This window comes from Hyperolius riggenbachi, chromosome 3 (assembly GCF_040937935.1).
Source record: "Hyperolius riggenbachi isolate aHypRig1 chromosome 3, aHypRig1.pri, whole genome shotgun sequence".
NCBI classification, from domain to species: Eukaryota; Metazoa; Chordata; class Amphibia; order Anura; family Hyperoliidae; genus Hyperolius; species Hyperolius riggenbachi.
This window is the reverse complement of record NC_090648.1, coordinates 287,465,999-287,487,774: the sequence shown is the minus strand read 5'-3', so window position 1 is coordinate 287,487,774 and position 21,776 is coordinate 287,465,999. Positions and strand designations below refer to the sequence as shown.

The 21,776-nt window shown below is 47.6% G+C and overlaps 1 protein-coding gene across 1 annotated transcript in view; it reads left to right on the top strand.

Moving 5' to 3' along the window:
* Positions 1–21,776, top strand: part of LOC137563689 (F-actin-capping protein subunit alpha-2) — a 64,772-nt gene that overhangs the window by 34,652 nt on the left and 8,344 nt on the right. The window contains exons 5-8 of the mRNA XM_068276450.1: positions 414–620; positions 5,131–5,210; positions 13,089–13,167; positions 15,389–15,460. Of these exons, the coding sequence (XP_068132551.1) occupies positions 414–620; positions 5,131–5,210; positions 13,089–13,167; positions 15,389–15,460 (438 nt within the window). The remainder of the gene's footprint in view (positions 1–413; positions 621–5,130; positions 5,211–13,088; positions 13,168–15,388; positions 15,461–21,776) is intronic.

The window sequence follows — 21,776 nt, the reverse complement described above, 5'->3', positions numbered from 1 at the left end:
CGTTCTTACTTGGGCGATTTGCGCTAATTGCTGCAAATCGCCCAACAATGCAAAACCATAGCCTGCACCTCTCACCGTCCTCCTTGGCCCTTCCATTCTGCCGCTATGACTCCTGGTAATCCGGGCAGTTGTAGCCTTCTGCGCATGCACGGATTACTGTGAGTCGTATCGCCAGAACGGAGCGGTTAAAGATGACGAGGGAAGTCCCGGTGCTCATGGGGCTGGAGGAACCAGGTAAGTACAAATTGGTACACTTTAAAAACACAATCCCTGGTCTAAAGGGAAAGTTTGCCAGTTAGAAAAGAGTAATATTGGACTTTGTTTTGAGGTGCCTATGCAGATTCTTTTACAAGATAAAACAAATTGCTAGTAGATCTTGTATATCTCTCTCACCCACCCACCCCTTCTTTTAGGTATTAATAACAGAGCATGGAGACCTTGGAAATGGGAGGTTTTTGGATCCAAAGAACAAGATTTCTTTCAAGTTTGATCACTTGAGAAAGGAGGCTAGCGACCCTAGGCCACATGAGGGAGAAAATGCCATAGAATCCTGGAGGAATGTTGTGGATGCTGCAGTGAAGTCCTACGCGAAAGATCACTATCCAAATGGAGTTTCTACTGTAAGTTAAACTGGCTTGCTGCATTCCTGACTGTGACCTTTTCTTAAGAAGTTAAGGCTAGATGCACACTAAACTGAATGCACAACGGGGTATTAACAGTGTATCTTGAGCGGAAATGCTGTGCCCTGTCGCAGCGGCCAGCTATATATTTGCACCAGCCGTTCTAGGCCTCTGTGCTGCTGACTGGCTCTGGGACAAGCGCTGGTAAGCTCAAAGCCTCGGCAGAAACAAGGGCTACTATTGGATAGCTCAATGTGAATCCTACCTAGCAACAGGGAGATCTCTCATGGTCCACCACTGAACCAATGAGAATCCTCCTTGGTGCCATTGGGAATTCTCATTGGTCTTTTGCAATGCACGATAGTTCTAAGGTTGTGCCCGGACTTCAATACTGGTGCTTGTTCAGAGCCCAGTAGCACTCAATGGTGACCCGAATGGTGACAGAAGACTGGTGAGAAGATCCGGAACAGAGGAGGAAAACAGCCTTGTGAGAACTAACACTGTATGTTCCCTTAAAGCGGACCCAAACCAAACATATTTTTTTTAATTCAAAATATTTAGTTGCACCATTCTGACACATACAAAGATAAATAAACACTCCTTCAAGCCTATGAGCATTTCAGTGCATGCTTTTCACCCTCCTCTTTGCATAACTAGGGTTATACAGGTGGCAGCCATTAGCAATTCCTCCTTTGCTGGACACCATTTACTCCAGCATTTTGCCGGATTCTGTCCCGGCAATTTTGAAAGGAAGGGAGGGGTTTCTCTAATAAATGTAAAATATTTTATATTTGTCATCATGCAGCTGAAAAAAAGGCTGCTATTTATTATTATAATTTAGAAAATAGATTTCATTTCTGAAATCTTGTATTTTTAATTTGGGTCCACTTTAACCTCCCTGACGTTCAATAGTGATCTGCTTAATTTTCTTAACCCTTTTTTCTTTTCCTGTAACTTGCCAAAATGTGTCAAGCAAGGGTCTAGTATACAGTGCAGGAGAGTATTGATGTGCATGCAAGTTTTGCATATTTTATATTGACGTGTATAACCGTTGATACCGCCAGGGAGGTTAAAGGACACCCAAGGTGAAAAAAAATTCATGAAATAAACAATTGTATCTATCCTCCTTCTCCTAAAAATGACTTTATAAGATATTCCACAGTTTTTTATTTTACATTTGAAGTTTTTTTTATTTTTTTTATTTTTTTTATTTTGCTCAATGACCTATTCATTGAAGTATGCCAGAGGTAAAATCTATGAACTATTGACCCCTTTTATCTCTTTCCTGCTCTCAGAAGCCATTTTCTGCTAGGAAAGTGTTTTAACCACTTTACCCCCAGCGGTACGAATTTCTCCGCCCCTTTTTTCCCTCCTAAAAAACCAGGGACGGAGAAATCCGTACCTTCCGCGCTACCGCCGCTGTCCGCGCTCCCGCCGCTCGCGCGCACCCGCCGCTCGTGCACGCCGCCGCCCGCTCGCCCGGAGATCAATGAACGGGAAAATCCATTCCCGTTCGTTGATCTAGCCCCCGCAATGATCTGCTGCTTCTTTCAGAAACAGCGAGATCATTGTGCGTCTCCCAGCCTCCTACTGCTTCCTGTAAGCGTCCTTCCGGACGCTTACAGGTCGCATGTAAACAAACACTCTGTGGCCATCTTGTGGCCAAATAGTAAACTACACCCTAAAAGCATTTTACATACACAAACATTACATTTACACAATAAATTAACTCATTACCTCCCACACTCCCCAATTTTTTTTTTTTTTTTTGTAATTAAAAAAAAAAAAAATACAATAAAAAAAAAGCATAAATAGTTACCTTAGGGACTGAACTTTTTAAATATTTATGTCAAGAGGGTATAACACTGTTACTTTATAAACTGCGGGCTTGTAATTAGGGATGGATGCAAAACTGAAAAAAATGCACCTTATTTCCAAATAAAATATTGTCGCCAAACATTGTGATAGGGACATAATTTAAATGGTTTTATAACCGGGACAAATGGGTTAATACATTTCATGGGTTTTAATTACAGTAGCGTGCTTTATTTAAAAACTATAATGGCCGAAAACTGAAAAATAATTTTTTCCCACATTTTTTCCTATTTCCCCATTAAAACACATTTAGAATAAAATAATTCTTGGCATAATGTCCCACCTAAAGAAAGCCTAATTGGTGGCAAAAACAACAAGATACAGTTCATTTCATTGGGATAAGTAATAATAAAGTTATAGACGAATGAATGGAAGGAGCGCTGAAAGGTGAAAATTGCTCTGGTGGTCAGGGGGTAAAACCCCTCAGTGGTGAAGTGGTTAAAGTTGTAATTTCTTATCAGTGAGAGTCAGTAGTGAGAGTCACACTGTAGTCTGACTCAGTCCTGACTCTGCCACTTACAAACCTGATGTTTAACTCTTTCAGGCAGAGAAAGGAAAAAGGAACACAACATAGTTATGTGTGCTAGGCACTGTACACACACATGTCTACCTCATGTCTCCTCGGATATCCTTTAACTGCCTAAAAACTGCTTTACGCCGATTGGCGTGCAGCGCGGCAGCCCCAGGACCACTCCATGCCAATTGGTGTGAATGGCTGGGGGTGGAGATTGCAGGGGATCGCGCGCTTATCCCGCTGGAATGACGGAGTGGAGCTCCGTCATCAGCCTCCCAGACTGTTAGATGCCGTCTGTACAGTGCTGCGCTCTAAGGCACGTGTGACACGGCTGTCCCCCTGGGAGGCAGAAAAGTGATCCGCTGTCATAGGCTGAAGCCTATGACAGCCGATCATGCTGATTGGCTGGCGGGGGAGGGAGGACTAACCTCCCTGGTGTTCTGATTGGGAATGTTTTTTTTTTTTTTGTTTTCTTCCTATCATTCAGCTAGCCTAGCGCTAGCTACATGATGCGCCCCTCCCACCCCTCCGATCGCCGCTGGCGCCTATGCCCGTCAGAAAATCCCATTCTGAACGGGATTTCCTCTAGGGCTTCCCTGTATGCTAGAGGTGGGCGTGGTTATGCACGCTCACAAGGAAAAATAATCTGTATCGGGATGAGCAGCACAATACTATGCGAAGCATGCATGCAGCACTGGAGAGCCCCAATCTCCATAAGAAATATATAAATACAGAGAGGCTGCAGCACACAACAGGAAAATCAGTGACAGGCTCTTGATTACGCTTTAACGCATTTAATCTCACCAACTGCGCCAAAATGTCCCCAATCTGGTAATTTGTGTGTGTGTGTGTGTGTGTGTGTGTGTGTGTGTATACGTACATACGTAATATGTTGACGCTTTATAAATAAAATTATATATTTTATATATTAAACAAGGCAGGAGGGATCAGGCCCCACCAACAGAAAGCTTTGTTAGTGGGCAGAAAAAAGGGGGGGGGATCACTTGTGTGCTGAGTTGTACGGCCCTGCAGCGAGTCCTTAAAGCTGCAGGGGCCTATTTTGTAAAAAATGGCCTGGTCACTAGGGAGGTTTAAGACTGCGGTTAAGGCTTGCACTGATCCCGTAAGCATCCACAGCGTGTGCAGTCTCAAAAAAAATGCCAGTAGGGGATAGTTTGTTCTGCTCCCCCCTCCCGTTCCACTTTAAGTGGCAAGTGTAAATGGATCCTTAGTCAAATTTGTAAAATGAGATTTATTTTTTCTTTAGCTTCAACCACTTCTGTCTAACCACACTGAACTGTGCCAGATAAGGGACTTAATCTGTACTGCTTGATGCACTGCATATTAACTAGCAATGGTGCAAGTGCTGGAAGGTGATAATTACATTTTTCTGATCCATTATTGATCAGGAAAATGTCAGTCATTCAAACACAGGCACATGGTATATCGGGTAGTGTATGCCTAGCTTAAAGTGAACCAGATACGAAGCACCCTCATGTATTTACCATATATATCAGTGGGAACATTCGCAAAAACACCTACCCTGCTCTATGCTTAATCCTTCACCGCTCAGCCTGCTTATCAGCCCCGATAAAATCCCTGACTGAGCATTCAGTCTGACTTTGCTCAGGAATCATTATAGCAGAGCCAAAAGGGGGCAGGCTTGGGCTTGAAGACATCAGAGAAGACAGACTCAGCTATAATGATTCCTGAGCAAAGCCAATCTGAATACTCAGTCAGGGATTTTATCAGTCCTGATAACAAGCAGACTGAGCAGTGAAGGATGAAGCCGAGAGCAGGGTATGTGTTTTCTCTAATGTTCCCACTGATATACATGGTAAATACATGAGGGTGCTTCGTCTCTGGTTCACTTTAAGATATGTAATAGTGATGAAGCTGAATTGATATATTGTGAACTTTGTATATCAAACCTTCCTTGATCCACTTCTAGTATTCCTCTGTAGGTCATTGACTGTTTTATAATGAGGAATACCAGTATACTTAGCTAATGGTTTCACAAATCTGAGTTCATTGTGCATGAAAATTCAACTTCACTTTTTTTTCTTAGTGTGCGTTTTTACATTTGTCAGGATAACTACATTTTTGTTTTTTCTAATTTAGGTATATGGAAAAACAATTGATGGACAGCAAACCATAATTGCATGCATTGAGAGTCATCAGTTTCAAGCTAAAAACTTTTGGTGAGTTTAGAAGTTCGGAGATTCAGATTACATTGGATTGTACTGTAGCTTGCTCTAATTATTATGATAGTGTATGGTAACCGACTTCTTCAAGGGGAATTGTTTCTTATGCTGTCAGCTTTAAAACGGCTAATACATTACCAGATTTTTCATACTATAAGACGCACTTTCTTTTCTCCTTCAAAAGTGGTGGGGGGAAAAGTCAGTGAGTCTTATAGTGTTAATGTATGTTAAGGTTTTCCCCCACAAGCAAATAAGTGCAGCTGAAATTTTTGTGTCCCTCCACGCTCCTCCTCCTCAGTCTTGTCTTCTGACTCGGCCACTCTTTCCAGCCGCGCACTATGCTGCTGCGAGTGCTGAAGCCTCCTGCATTCCGGGGATCGTGCTGCAAATGCCTCTCTCCTCCTCTGCTCTGATGCAGTCACAGGGATCGTGCTGCAAATGCCTCTCTGCTCTGATGTGGTGCGGGGGATCGTGCTGCAAATGCCTCTCTCCTCCTCTGACCTGATGCAGTGCCGGGGATCGTGCTGCAAATGCCTCTCTCCTCCTCTGATCTGATGTGATGTGGTGCCAGGGATCGTGCTGCAAATGCCTCTTTTCCTCCGATCTGATGCAGTCCCGGGGATCGTGCTGCAAATGCCTCTCTCCTCCTCTGATCTGATGCAGTGCCGAGGATCGTGCTGCAAATGCCTCTCTGCTCTGATGCGGTGCTGGGGATCGTGCTGCAAATGCCTCTCTCCTCCTCTGATCTGATGCAGTCCCGGGGATCGTGCTGCAAATGCCTCTCTGCTCTGATGCGGTGCCGGGGATCGTGCTGCAAATGCCTCTCTCCTCCTGTGCTCTGATGCGGTGCCGGGGATCGTGCTGCAAATGCCTCTCTCCTCCTGTGCTCTGATGCGGTGCCGGGGATCGTGCTGCAAATGCCTCTCTCCTCCTCTGACCTGATGCGGTGCCGGGGATCGTGCTGCAAATGCCTCTCTCTTCCTCCGATCTGATGCAGTGCCAGGGATCGTGCTGCAAATGCCTCTTTGCTCTGATGCGGTGCCGGGGATCGTGCTGCAAATGCCTCTCTCCTCCTCTGACCTGATGCAGTCCCGGGGATCGTGCTGCAAATGCCTCTTTGCTCTGATGCGGTGCCGGGGATCGTGCTGCAAATGCTTCTCTCCTCCTCTGATCTGATGCGGTGCCGGGGATCGTGCTGCAAATGCCTCTCTCCTCTGATCTGATGCGGTGCCAGGGATCGTGCTGCAAATGCCTCTCTCCTCTGATCTGATGCGGTGCCAGGGATCGTGCTGCAAATGCCTCTCTCCTCCTCTGATCTGATGCGGTGCCGGGGATCGTGCTGCAAATACTTCTCTCCTCCTCTGATCTGATGCGGTGCAAGGTATCGTGCTGCAAATGCTTCTCTCCTCCTCTGCTCTGATACAGCCCTGTATTCGTGCTGCACACAGGTGTCCTTCTAGTACTTCCTCCATGCTACAGTCATTCAAGAGACTCTGAAGTGAGAATAAATCTCGCTTCAGAGCTTATATTCAGCAGGGGCATGTGTGCCCCTGCTAAAATGCCGCAATTCTGCGGCTGAACGGGGGTCCCTTACCCCCCCCCCCCCAATCCCCCCTTGCAAAATCTACGACCAACTTGGTCGTAGATTTTGCTGCTCTTGAGGCAGGGCTAACTGCTGCAGCCCGGCCTCTCAGCCCCATCTATCAGCGGCGCATCGCCGCCTCTCCCCCACCCCTCTCAGTGAAGGAAGGCAAAGGGGCGGGGGAGAGGCGGAGATACGCGCTGATAGACTCGTGTGAGGCAGGGCTGCGTGCATTAGCCCTGCCTCAAACTGGAAGAGATCCCCGTAAGTAGACAAGGGGATTTGGTGGGTAAGGGACCCCCGTTCAGCCGCGGGATAGCGGCGGTTTAGCAGGGGCACACATGCCACTGCTGAATTTAAGGGCTGAAGCGAGTTTTATACTCGCATCAGTATCTCCTTCAGTTAAAAACCTCTACTTACGCAGCTTTTTGCCTTGTTTTCTACAGGCCACCATACTGAATCCTGTGGGGGACATGGCTATAGTGTGGAGGAAGTACAATGTATGCCTGTGCAGCATCGGATGATGCTGCATCAGATTGCAGGAGACAGACATTTGCAGCACACTCTCTCGGCACAGAGGCTTCAGCACACTCGTGCTGCAAATGCCTCTCTCCTCCTGATCTGATGTGGTGCCGGGGATCGTGCTGCAAATGCCTCTCTCCTCCTGATCTGATTCGGTGCCGAGGATCGTGCTGCAAATGCCTCTCTGCTCTGATGCGGTCCCGGGGATCGTGCTGCAAATGCCTCTCTGATGCGGTGCCGGGGATCGTGCTGCAAATGCCTCTCTCCTCCTCTGATCTGATGCAGTCCTGGGGATCGTGCTGCAAATGCCTCTCTCCTCCTCTGATCTGATGCAGTCCCGGGGATCGTGCTGCAAATGCCTCTCTCCACCTCTGATCTGATGCGGTGCCAGGGATTGTGCTGCAAATGCCTCTCTCTTCCTCCGATCTGATGCAGTCCCGGGGATCGTGCTGCAAAAATGCATCTCTCCTCCTCTGATCTGATGCAGTGCCGAGGATCGTGTTGCAAATTCCTCTCTGCTTCTCTGCTCTAATGCAGTGCCGGGGATCGTGCTGCAAATGCCTCTCTCCTCCTCTGATCTGATGCGGTGTCGGGGATCGTGCTGCAAATGCCTCTCTGCTCTGATGCGGTCCCAGGGATCGTGCTGCAAATGCCTCTCTCCTCCTCTGATCTGATGCGGTGCCGGGGATCGTGCTGCAAATGCCTCTCTCTATCCTCCTCCTGATCTGATGCAGTCCCGGGGATCGTGTTGCAAATGCCTCTCTCCTCCTCTGATCTGATGCGGTGCTGGGGATCGTGCTGCAAATGCCTCTCTCCTCCTCTGATCTGATGCGGTGTCGGGGATCGTGCTGCAAATGCCTCTCTGCTCTGATGCGGTCCCAGGGATCGTGCTGCAAATGCCTCTCTCCTCCTCTGATCTGATGCGGTGCCGGATCGTGCTGCAAATGCCTCTCTCCTCCTCTGATCTGATGCGGTGCCGGGGATCGTGCTGCAAATGCCTCTCTCTATCCTCCTCCTGATCTGATGCAGTCCCGGGGATCGTGCTGCAAATACCTCTCTCCTCCTCTGATCTGATGCAGTGTCGGGGATCGTGCTGCAAATGCCTCTCCTCCTCTGATCTGATGCGGTGCCGGGGATCGTGCTGCAAATGCCTCTCTCCTCCTTTGATCTGATGCGGTGCCGGGGATCGTGCTGCAAATGCCTCTCTCCTCCTGTGCTCTGATGCGGTGCCGGGGATCGTGCTGCAAATGCCTCTCTGCTCTGATGCGGTGCCGGGGATCGTGCTGCAAATGCCTCTCTCCTCCTCTGCTTTGATGCGGTGCCGGGGATTGTGCTGCAAATGCCTCTCTCCTCCTCTGATCTGATGCGGTCCCAGGGATCGTGCTGCAAATGCCTCTCTCCTCCTCTTCTCTGATGCGGTGCCGGGGATCGTGCTGCACATGCCTCTCTCCTCCTCTGATCTGATGCGGTGCCGAGGATCGTGCTGCAAATGCCTCTCTGCTCTGATGCGGTGCCTGGGATCGTGCTGCAAATGCCTCTCTCCTCCTGTGCTCTGATGCGGTGCCTGGGATCGTGCTGCAAATGCCTCTCTCCTCCTCTGATCTGATGCGGTGCCAGGGATCGTGCTGCAAATGCCTCTCTCCTCCTCTGATCTGATGCAGTGCCGAGGATCGTGCTGCAAATTCCTCTCTCCTTCTCTGCTCTAATGCGGTGCCGGGGATCGTGCTGCAAATGCCTCTGCTCTGATGCGGTGCCGGGGATCGTGCTGCAAATGCCTCTCTCCTCCTCTGCTCTGATGCGGTGCCAGGGATCGTGCTGCACATGCCTCTCTCCTCCTCTGATCTGATGCGCTGCCGAGGATCGTGCTGCAAATGCCTCTCTGCTCTGATGCGGTGCCGGGGATCGTGCTGCAAATGCCTCTCTCCTCCTGTGCTCTGATGCGGTGCCGGGGATCGTGCTGCAAATGCCTCTCTGCTCTGATGCGGTGCCGGGGATCGTGCTGCAAATGCCTCTCTCCTCCTCTTCTCTGATGCGGTGCCGGGGATCGTGCTGCAAATGCCTCTCTCCTCCTCTGCTTTGATGCGGTGCCGGGGATTGTGCTGCAAATGCCTCTCTCCTCCTGATCTGATGCGGTCCCAGGGATCGTGCTGCAAATGCCTCTCTCCTCTTCTCTGATGCGGTGCCGGGGATCGTGCTGCACATGCCTCTCTCCTCCTCTGATCTGATGCGGTGCCGAGGATCGTGCTGCAAATGCCTCTCTGCTCTGATGCGGTGCCGGGGATCGTGCTGCAAATGCCTCTCTCCTCCTGTGCTCTGATGCGGTGCCTGGGATCGTGCTGCAAATGCCTCTCTCCTCCTCTGATCTGATGCAGTGCCAGGGATCGTGCTGCAAATTCCTCTCTCCTTCTCTGCTCTAATGCGGTGCCGGGGATCGTGCTGCAAATGCCTCTGCTCTGATGCGGTGCCGGGGATCGTGCTGCAAATGCCTCTGCTCTGATGCGGTGCCGGGGATCGTGCTGCAAATGCCTCTCTCCTCCTCTGCTCTGATGCGGTGCCAGGGATCGTGCTGCACATGCCTCTCTCCTCCTCTGATCTGATGCGGTGCCGAGGATCGTGCTGCAAATGCCTCTCTGCTCTGATGCGGTGCCGGGGATCGTGCTGCAAATGCCTCTCTCCTCCTCTGCTTTGATGCGGTGCCGGGGATCGTGCTGCAAATGCCTCTCTCCTCCTGTGCTCTGATGCGGTGCCGGGGATCGTGCTGCAAATGCCTCTCTCCTCCTCTTCTCTGATGCGGTGCCGGGGATCGTGCTGCAAATGCCTCTCTCCTCCTCTGCTTTGATGCGGTGCCGGGGATCATGCTGCAAATGCCTCTCTCCTCCTCTGCTCTGATGCGATGCCGGGGATCGTGCTACAAATGCCTCTCTCCTCCTCTGCTCTGCGGTGCCGGGGATCGTGCTGCAAATGCCCCTCTGCTCTGATGCGGTGCCGGGGATCATGCTGCAAATGGTTCTCTGCTCTGATGCGGTGCCGGGGATCGTGCTGCACATGCCTCTCTCCTCCTCTGCTCTGATGCGGTGCCGGGGATCGTGCTGCAAATGCCTCTCTCCTCCTCTGATCTGATGCGGTCCCAGGGATCGTGCTGCAAATGCCTCTCTCCTCCTCTGATCTGATGCGGTGCCGGGGATCGTGCTGCAAATGCCTCTGCTCTGATGCGGTGCCGGGGATCGTGCTGCAAATGCCTCTGCTCTGATGCGGTGCCGGGGATCGTGCTGCAAATGCCTCTCTCCTCCTCTGATCTGATGCGGTGCCGAGGATCGTGCTGCAAATGCCTCTCTGCTCTGATGCGGTGCCGGGGATCGTGCTGCAAATGCCTCTCTCCTCCTGTGCTCTGATGCGGTGCCGGGGATCGTGCTGCAAATGCCTCTCTCCTCCTCTGCTTTGATGCGGTGCCGGGGATCGTGCTGCAAATGCCTCTCTCCTCCTCTGCTCTGATGCGGTGCCGGGGATCGTGCTGCAAATGCCTCTCTCCTCCTCTGCTTTGATGCGGTGCCGGGGATCATGCTGCAAATGCCTCTCTCCTCCTCTGCTCTGATGCGGTGCCGGGGATCGTGCTGCAAATGCCTCCTCCTCTGCTCTGCGGTGCCGGGGATCGTGCTGCAAATGCCCCTCTCCTCCTCTGCTCTGATGCGGTGCCAGGGATCATGCTGCAAATGCTTCTCTGCTCTGATGCGGTGCCGGGGATCGTGCTGCACATGCCTCTCTCCTCCTCTGCTCTGATGCGGTGCCGGGGATCATGCTGCAAATGCTTCTCTGCTCTGATGCGGTGCCGGGGATCGTGCTGCACATGCCTCTCTCCTCCTCTGCTCTGATGCGGTGCCGGGGATCATGCTGCAAATGCTTCTCTGCTCTGATGCGGTGCCGGGGATCATGCTGCACATGCCTCTCTCCTCCTCTGCTCTGATGCGGTGCCGGGAATCATGCTGCAAATGCTTCTCTGCTCTGATACAACCCTGTATTCGTGCTGCATTCGTGCATCCTTCTAGTATTTCCTCCACGCTACAGTCATTCAGTCAAAAACCTCTATACACGCAGCTCTTTGCCTTGTTTACTACAGGCCGCCACCATACTGAATCCTGTGGGGACATGGCTATAGTGTGGAGGAAATACAATCTATGCCTGTGCAGCATGGGACGATGCTGCATCAGATTGCAGGAGACAGACATTTGCAGCACAATCTCTTGGCACAGAGGCTTCAGCACACTCAGTGATATCTGATTACACTGAAGTTGCCAGCAGGAGAGACCACGTGGAGTGGTAAGAGCAGGGCTTAGATGGTTTAGTGCTTCCTGTTTATTGCAGTGTTTCCTCTGAGCTCTGGCCAGGGACATTAGACTATAATTAGAGGGAGATCAATGCAGTCCACAAGATGTCCCTGCACCATGGACGCACCCAGGTTTAAGTTATCAGCTTAAACCTGCCAATTTTACTGCATTGTTTCAATATTTATACAGTAAATTTTATAATGTATCCAGTGATTACTTCTCAGCTCTTTGTGCTTCTGCTATGTGTGCAGTCAGTTTCAGCACTGGCAGGAATATATACTAATTGTAGCTGAGAAAATGTAAACAAAAGAGGTTATCACCTCTTGGATGCTGCAGGAAGATTTCCACTGAAAAAAAAAAACAATAAAGCAACGTGGTATGAAACGTAACATTTCATCTGTGTTTTCAAACTTTAAACACAGCATAAAACAAATATACTGCTATAAAGTCACTGGAAGGCAGAGTTTCACATTATTGAAGCTGGTTGTAGTTGCTGAGCAAACCAGATTTATTTATTTATTTTTGTATTTATTTTTTGTTTTGTTTTAGAATGTGAAGGGTTTAGAGAGGTGTTTTCAAAATTGCAGGCTGTGCTGGGTTTTGGATATGTATAGCTTGTTTTGTTTTAAACCTAAAAATACTAACACTACATAACATTTTTACTAAATGTTCAGAAGGTTAGAGAAATCTGACCACAAACTATTGTAATTCCCTGATTATGGTGATGACATTTCCTTTTCTAAGGCATGTCAAAAAAAATTGTAATTTCCCTTTTGGTATTTGACATTTCCTGTTTGATTGGACATGCCTGTTCTGTGCCCAGTTGATTCCACTATTGCTGCATCAGGCAGTACAAAGCTAGCTGCTGCAGCAGTGGTGCATGTGGTAGACCAGGTAAATGATCAGCATCTGGAAGATGCAAATATTACACCTGATGTAAAGGGTATGCCTAGCTTGAGATGGAGAAATATGCCTTTAAAGGACTTATTCACGCCATCAGGAGCATACTGTGCCTGCGCAGTACGCTCCTGGTGACATGCGCACGTGCAGAAGACTCTGACCCATCCGGGGGGTTGCAATCTTCAGCGGGCTGCCAGAGGAGATAGAAGATCGGAGATGCTGCATGGTCCCTAAATGATTTCTATGAGCTGGAAGAAGCCCTCTAGGTAAGTAGAACCAGGTTTTATTTTTTATTTATTTATTTTTTGGTCCCCTTGAGTCCTTTAAATTGTAAGACCATTATTATTTTCTAATAAGTGATGCAATGTCTGTGGGGAACAGTGCTGTACCATACCATTGTTTCCAATATTGACCATACTACTGTGGTTTTCCATTTGTTGTTCAACTCTTACAATGCAATTTTGAAAAATGGAGTTTAGCATACAAACTTATAAAATCTAATTTGTGTAGGGTGTTAACATTTTAAGCTAATCTGAAGCTGTTTTACAGGAATGGACGCTGGAGGTCAGAGTGGAAATTTACAATAACACAGTCTACGACGAAGGTGGTGGGCATTCTCAAAATTCAGGTGCTAACCTTTGATCTTTATCTGGCGAGACTAAAATATATAATGCATTATCTGCAGGCTTAAATGTACTTTTTTTGACATCCTATTAAAAATCTGGCTTAAATGTTGTTTGATGGCTGCCTGCCATCAGGTGACTGGTCTTAGTTTGTAGTTTTTATTATTATTATATATTTAGTATTTATATAGCGCCAACATCTTGCGCAGTGCTGTACAGAGTATATTGTCTTCTCACTTAACTGTCCCTCAGAGGGGCTCACAATCTAATCCCTACCATAGTCTTATATCTATGTATAAAGTGTATGTATCATAGTCTAGGGTCAATTTAGGAGGAAGCCAATTAACTTATCTGTATGTTTTTGGGATGTGGGAGGAAACCGGAGTACACGGGGGAAACCCACACAGACACGGGGAGAACATACAAACTCCTTGCAGATGTTGACCTGGCTGAGATTCAAAACAGGGACCCAGTGCTGCAAGGCGAGAGCGCTAACCACTACACCACCGTGCTGCCTAATGACAGTGAAACGAGGAAACGAACCATATAACTTATACTAACAAAATTGGGCTACAAGTAAATACAGATTGGGAGAGTGGCCTCACCCCACTTGGACAAAGTTGCAGGTCTGGGCTGTGGTTATGCTCCAGGAAAAACGAGGGGTTCAGGGTAAGGCCTTGTTCACACTAGGGACATTGCTGTAAGCTTTTCTCAGCGCATTGTGCTGTGCGCTTTGCTAGATACAGCTTTTTCCATTGATTCTAATGTGCCACCTTCACATCTATGCACTTAATGTTACTGTCTGTCTGAGAAATGTGGTGTCGCATGCATTTCTGTGCATTGCACTGTGAAGCGCACAACAATGCAAATTAATGGTTGCACTTTTTTAGTACATAGAAGCGCATGATAATGTGTTTTGAAAATGGGTTAACCCTTAATTAAAAAAAAAAAAAAAAAAATCAAATGAAAACAAATCTTTAAGTGCTACAACAAATAAGCAAAATGTGCTGAACAAAAACTTGTTTAAGCGCATGTACTACACATGGGTCTGCTTAAAGTGCAATGTACTGAAACACGTTATGAAACGTGCATCAAAGCATGCATTTTTTTTTTTTTTTAATCAAAAGGTTACGTTTCTGAACGCACCCAATATGAACGAGGCCTAAATCAGAAGGAGCCCATAAACCCCAAAGAGGGGCGTGGAATATAGGAAGCTAATGCTGCGTACACACTGGCGACTACGGTCGTTTGAAACAGCTAATTAACGATCGTTCCACCGACAATCGGGGAAAAAACTTTACCCAACGATCATTAACACGAACGACATTGGGAAGATGGAAATATACAACCTGACGGATCGTATCTACCGACAATCGTTACAAAACTATAGTGTGTACAGACATCGGCCGAGAACGATCGTTACAAGGGCCAATGCGCCTGCGTTGAATACTGCCCAGCTTCAGTACTTCTTTTGTAGCGCGGCCGTAAAGATTGTTACATTGCTCTTTTCAATTAAACTTTGTTTTCAAGTTAACAATCATGTATTTGTATCTATTGTAACTCCATGTCAGTTTTTTTTTAATTTTATATAAATATGTACGCAACATTTCCTTCTGATCGTTCTTTTCTGCGAGAACGATCGTTAAAATGTCTATGATGATCGTTGCATCCCATCGTTGCATTCCAATCTTTCTAAAATCGTTCGTCTGGTAACTATCGTTCCTTGCAAACGATAGTTATTGCAAGTGTGTACGTAGCATTAGTGTAGGTTGTTAGAAGTTAAGAATGCACTCAAGAGGGGAAAAAAAATTTCCCTTCTGGGACCCTGAGCTGGCTGCTGACCTTCCCTACCTCCCCAATCACCTCCCAACTTGACTGTGCTCCCTGGGGCCCCTGCAGAGTCTTTGGTAGTGTATCCTGTCACCTGCCCACCAGCACAGAGGCCCCTACTCTGCCAAAGATTCTGCAGAGGCTCCTGGGAGCAGCAGTTAACATGGGGGAAACTTTGGGGCCCTTACAGGCTCTGGGGTCCTGGGGCGATTGCCCTCTTTGCCTCTATGGTAGCACCGACCCTGACCATAGATGGTCATGACCGCTGTATGCCATTTCATTTCTCATAGGCTTTGAATTATATGCAGCTGGAGAATTAAGGGTTCTTCGTACGCATGCCCTGCCACTTTGCACAAGTGTCTCCACTAACTTCAGATTTATTTACTTTTAAAATAGGTTCATTATTATGAAGATGGAAATGTGCAGTTAGTGAGCCATAAAGATGTTGAGGAATCGCTAACAGTGTCTGTGAGTATAATTATAATTTGTTCTATTTTTATTTATATTTTTTTACTTGGGTCAAGGGATGTGAAGTTTTGGTAGTTTACCTCCCATTACTTTATCTACTGCTAAGGTTGGCTACTTAAATGATACCAGAACCCAAAAGAAGAGAAATGGGGAAAGCAGGCATGTATTGTGAGCTGTCCTGATGCTCACAGCTCCCCCCCCCCATTCTCCTTTCTGTCCTCTTCGATACCTGTAATTGTCCAGTGGCCCCGTCTTCTGGTCAGCTTGGTTGGGACTGGCAGGGCTGCACATGTACTACAGCACGCAACTGCAGCCGTGAGTGCTCTGTGCATGTCATGAGATCTTGGTCATGACATCACACTGTGGGAGGGTTTACACCAAAACATCAGCCCTACAAACCCTGCTGATGATTTATTCGAGAAAAGGTAAAGATTTCTCATGGTTAAAGTTTCTCTTAAAGGGAACCCAAAGCAAGAGGTGTATATGGAGGCTGGCATATTTATCTCCTTAAAAAAAAAAAAAAAAAAAAGTGACCTGGCTTCTTACTGATCAGTTTGGTAACAGTGGTGCCTGAATCACACACCTGAAACAAGCATGTGGCTAATCCAGTCAGAAACGTGATCTGCATGCTTGTTTAGGGTCTGTGGCTAAAAGTATTAGAAATGGAGGCTCTGCAGGACAGCCAGGCAATCTGCATTGTTTAATATGAAATAAGTATGCCAGCCTCCTAATACCTCTTACTTCAGGTGTACTTAAATACATGATAAAACAAATGACTATTACTGCCAACAAGTGATGTATTCATAACAAAGAATGTCAAGTGTCTGCGGGGGTAAAAGCTTAACGGGTTGGGACCACGTGTAGTTAAAGCTACACAGCACTTGTGGCCGACTAAGCTTGATGTGGTGGTGTGTTAACACCATACGATCCTATGCACGAGACATGATTGTGTCTAAAGACAGCTGAGTTCTGTACCTAGGAAGTGAATAATAAAAGGCTCTGGTCCTTAAAGAACAAGCGACACCCATGCTAACCTCGAAATAAACACATAAGTAGATAAATACTACTTCTACTTACATAACAGATGTATTGTGCTATCCACGTAATTATTCCTGTGAATTTTATAAAGGAAAAGCAGAAAATCCTATTCTAGGCAGTGGCCATCTTGCCAAGCTAATGCTGACGTCATATCCTCCCTGACTCTTGTCCCCCCCCCTTTCTCTTGCTCATTGTGTATTCATTAGCTGCCCTCCTCCCAGAGTCTTCAGATACCCCCACTGAGGTGTATACAAACTGCACTTTTTTTTTTTTTTACACATCCAATTACTGAGTCACCTCAGCCTTGCTTGTAAACACAAGTAATCAGAGGGTGTTTCTGACAAGCAGCTAGATAGGGAAATAAATGGAGGAGGATAAATATATTATAGATACAAAAAACTCCCAGCATTCAACTCTTTTTGGCATGGTTTGGCACTAGGGCCAGTGCTCCTAAAACAGTGGTGGCAAACCTTTGAGACCGAGTGCCCAAACTTCAACTCAAGTCTCTTGTCTCTCGTAAAGTGCCAACACGCCAATTTGAACAAAATGACCCCACCCCCTCAGAGATGACAAATACCAGGCCCTCAAACTTACAGTGACCAGATTTTTCTGGGTTCAACATGGGGTGGGGGGTTGTTTGCGGCACGTGTAGCCATGACATTGTATGGGCGGAGCTAATGTAATAATGTAACAGCAAGGCATAAGAAAGCCGTGTTTCCGCCATGATGTGGTGAAACAAGAATTCGCATCATGGGAGTGCAGAAACTGTGTGATGCCATTTATTAGTATACTGTAACCCCAAAGCAGCAAATATAGCCAACTATGACCATTAAATAATAAATGCAGCAACCGTTACCCCAGACACCAGAAAACAAACGCAATGAGGGCAGCTTTTCACCTGCAAAAAAAGAAAAAATTTACTCACTCGACCGGCTTCTGGTGTGCAGCTCCCTGGACGATCCTCCTGCATATCTCCCGCGCTGAATGGAATAGCAGGGCTACGGGAAGATGGCGCCCGAAGCCCTGCACTGGAGACAGTCTCCAGTGCAGGGCTTCGGAAGCCATCTTCCCGTAGCCCTGCTCTGTCTGCCAAAAGACTATGCAGGCTGGAGCGGGCCTGCGGGCTATGAACTGGTGCGGCGTCTATTAGACGCTGCGGCCAGTTCAATGCAATCATACGGTGGCCAGATGAGCAGCGATGGCGTGCCTGCAGATGAGGCCACGCGTGCCAGGTCTGCCATCGCTGTCCTAAAATATGTGATGACTACAAACCATAACAGTAGAAAAAGTTTTTTTTTTTTGTTTTTTTTTGCGAGTTTTGAATACAGGATTAGCATCTTTATACTTAATACACTCAGACCAGTTGTTGTTTTTTTATGGTGAAAATACAGCTTTAAAGAGAACCTGAACTGAAAATTAAAAGTTAAAATATACATACACACATCATACTTGACTCCCGTGCAATCCCCTCATCAATCTTCTCCTCTCCTGCGTCCTGTTTGTCCACTGTGATCAATGGAATTCTCCATCCTCCATATTGAAAATGGCCATTACCCCATAACAGCTTCCTGGTAAGCACACTGTTAATCTGTAATATCACCCACTTGAACCATAAGGAAACATGGACATTACCTTGCACCTTCAGTTGTAACTGACAGTAGCTGATATATAACTGACAGAAACTGGTGTATTTCAGTTCTGACAAAATATTGTCAGAACTGGAAGGGATTACTGTAAGAAGAAAGTGTTGAGCTTTTGAGAGGAACGAATGGAGAGGTAAGTATGCAATATGCATTTGCAACTACATCATGTGTTTGTTTTAAATAATTTTACTCAGTTCAGGTTCCCTTTAAGGTGTGTGAGCCTTGTGGTCCTAAATGTTTGGTACATGGTTTAGATGCATAATGATTGCCCGCAATTTGAACAGTGTTTTTTTTGTTTTTTTTTGTACAATTGCATTCCACAAATTGTTTCAAACAAACTGTAAACAACTGAAAGCTTGTGCATGAGCTTCAGTGTCTGTACATTTATCTGTGTACTTTCCAACAAGAAATCATGGAGAAATCGGTGGAGATTGACTGGATAGGAGGCAAAGCTCTGCCTCCCCAGTGCTGCACCGATTGGCCAGAAGCAGTGAATATTTATTATTGTTAATAAGCCGGGGGGCGGATCCACTCGAGCGAGCGGCACAGAGCTTCACCAATCGCTGGAAAGCGATGGAATGACGGCAGCGGTAGGCGGAGCTGTACAGAGAGTACAGCTCTGCCTATCGCTGCCGTCATTCCATTCATATCCAGCGATTGGTGAAGCTGTGCCACTTGCTTCAGTGGATCCGCCCCCGCTGCCCGGCTTATTAACAATAATAAATATTCACTGCTTCTGGCCAATCGGCGCATCGGTAGGCGGGCCAAAAGCGTACAGACAGCGGGCACTGTGAAAACTGCGGATACTGATCACCAGATCGTCTTTACATGAACCGCTGCCCGGCTCTAAGCACATTTTGTTGTTAAGCCCCCAGCCCAGGGTCATCTTAGACCAAGGCAATGCACATTAGCCTGCTGTGTGAACTGACACAGAGCCCGCAACAGCTAGGCTCCACCCCCCCTTCGCCGCCATCACAAGCTCCAGTCCAGATCATGTTGGTTCAGCCCTGCCCTTGCCATCAACCTGACAGACCCTGACCCCGCCCTCATACATAGATATGTGACTATATCATTACCCCCCCCTGATTTATAATGTATTCAAATCACATTATGTCAAATTAATCCTCCTGGCGGTTTGTCAAAATCCGCCAGGGGGCAGCAAATAAGTTTGGTTTTTTTTGAAAAAAAATAATAAAAAAAAAAATTTCATGTAGCGAGACGAGGTCTTGCTACATGATAGCCGCTGCTCAGCGGCATCCCCCCAGCCCCTCCGATCGCCGCCGGGATGCAGCGCATGGGGGTCTGGGGGGGGGGGGGGCGGCTGCGGCGACGCGTATAGCGGTCGGATCGGCGGGTAGCGGCGGCGATTGGGCACTGCACGCAGCTAGCAAAGTGCTAGCTGCGTGCAGCAAAAAAAATTATGCAAATCGGCCCAGCGGGGCCTGAGCGGTGCCTCCCGGCGGCATAGCCCGTGCTCAGCACGGGCTTACCGCCAGGGAGGTTAAATGGTGGGACTGGGCAGCGCAAGCTGTTATTACAGTCAAGCTTCAGCCAATCAGCCAGTCATCAAGCCTGAAAGTAAGCATAATTTTTAATTTTTTTTTAGAATTAATCACAGCTCCGCCTCTTGTAACACAGTGTGGATGAGGGCACTGCTTGATGTGGTGAGCTGCAAAGCTGGTGTTGTGTGCTTGCCTGCTGCTGGGCATTGTGCAAAGGAGTTGTGAGTAATCCCAAAATTGTGGTTCAAGGGCCAGGCTGTATAACTGGCTGTAGCTTGACTGACAGGCCTACAGAGACTCTTGAGAGCTAAGGAAGGGCTCTAAGTTGCTCACAAACTGATTCTTGTGGCTGGTGCAGTAGGAGAGAGTGAGCAGAGCCGCTGCTGGGAGTGGTGAGGGCCCGTGGCACACTGACTACTGTGCACAGAGCAGCGAGCCGAGCCGTTACTGCACAGCGGGCTTCAGGAGAAGCACTGTCACTGAACTGACACTGACTGACCCGTTCTCTACCCCTACGTCCAGAATTGGTAAGAGTAACGGTCACCATCGTGTTACTTAGCAGTTTATTACTGCACAGCAGGCTTCAGAGAAGGACTGGACCGACCCGCAAGCTGCTCACCTCACCGACACCGACCCAGGATCAGTTGTGTTAGGGCCTGGCTGAGGCTGTCTTTTTGTGGCAATCACGCGACCTACACCTGCCAAGCTCACTAATAGCTCCTGCTCCCTGTGCTTTGAAAACTTGTCATTTGGGCCATGGCTTCTGCTGCAGAACCAGAACCGGAGTTACAAGATTTACTCGGCAAGAAAAAAAGCACGTTGGTCATTTGGAAGTATTTTGGGTTTGAGAGAGCAGATGTGCAACAGAAGCAGGTACTGTGCAGAACTTGTCGCGCTAAAGTTGCAACTTCAAGCGGAAACACAACTAACTTATACCGGCACTTGAAAAATAATCACAAGCTTTTGCACGAGGAATGCATGGTGAAAAAGTCCAGTGAAAAGTCGAGTGAAAGTGCTGCTCAGGCCCACAGTAGTAAACAATCTACAATTACCGAATCTTTTGCTCGTGTGACGCCGTATGAGTCCAGCAGTAAAAGACATCAGGAGATAACAAGAGCCATAACGCATTACATTGCCAAGGACATGGTGCCTATTAACACGGTCACTAAAGGCGGATTTACAAACCTCCTCTGCACACTGGACAAAAGATATGCGATGCCCTCCCGCAACTACTTCAGCCAGGTTGCCCTCCCACAGCTGTACGCAGAGTGTAGAGGAAAAGTAACAGAGCTGAAAAATGTGCAGTATTATGCCACAACTACTGACATGTGGTCAAGCAGAACAACCGAACCATATCTGAGTTTGACTGTGCATTTTGTGAATGACGACTTTGAAATGAAAAGTCGCTGTCTGCAGACAGCATACTTTCCCACTGACCACACTGGAGAGAATATCGCACAGGGTTTGAGAGAGTCTCTGTCAAGTTGGGATCTGAGAGAAGAGGACCAAACGTGCATCACAACCGACAATGCAGCAAACGTCATCAAAGCGGTGGAACTTAATGGGACCAGACTTCAATGTTTTGGACACAGGCTGCATCTTGCAATTGAAAATGCAGTTAAAGATGATGCAAGAGTCAAGCGGGCAACTGGACTTTGCAAACAGTTGGTGTCTTCTCTCATAGCTGGAAAAAGGACAGTGCTGAAAAAGGCACAGCAAGAATTAAATTTACCTGAACACTCACTAATTACAGAATGCATGACAAGATGGGGTTCAAGGCAAAAAATGATAGAGAGGGTGCTTGAACAGAACAAGGCATTGTCGCAGGTTCTATCTGAAGACAAGACACGTCACCTGGTCCCCACTTGGCAGGACACAGATGTCCTTGAATCAATTAACAATGCCATTGGACCTCTGCAGGAATTTACAGATGCTCTTTCTGGTGAAGCATCTGTAAGTGTGTCATACGTAAAGCCAGTTCTCCATCTCCTGAGAACATCCACCCTATGTGAAAATGAGGACACAGCTCTTACTAAGGAAATAAAATCCAGAGCTCTTGCCTACATTGAAGATAAATACAGTGACCCAGCCACACAGGAGCTACTGGACATAACTTCATTCCTTGATCCGAGA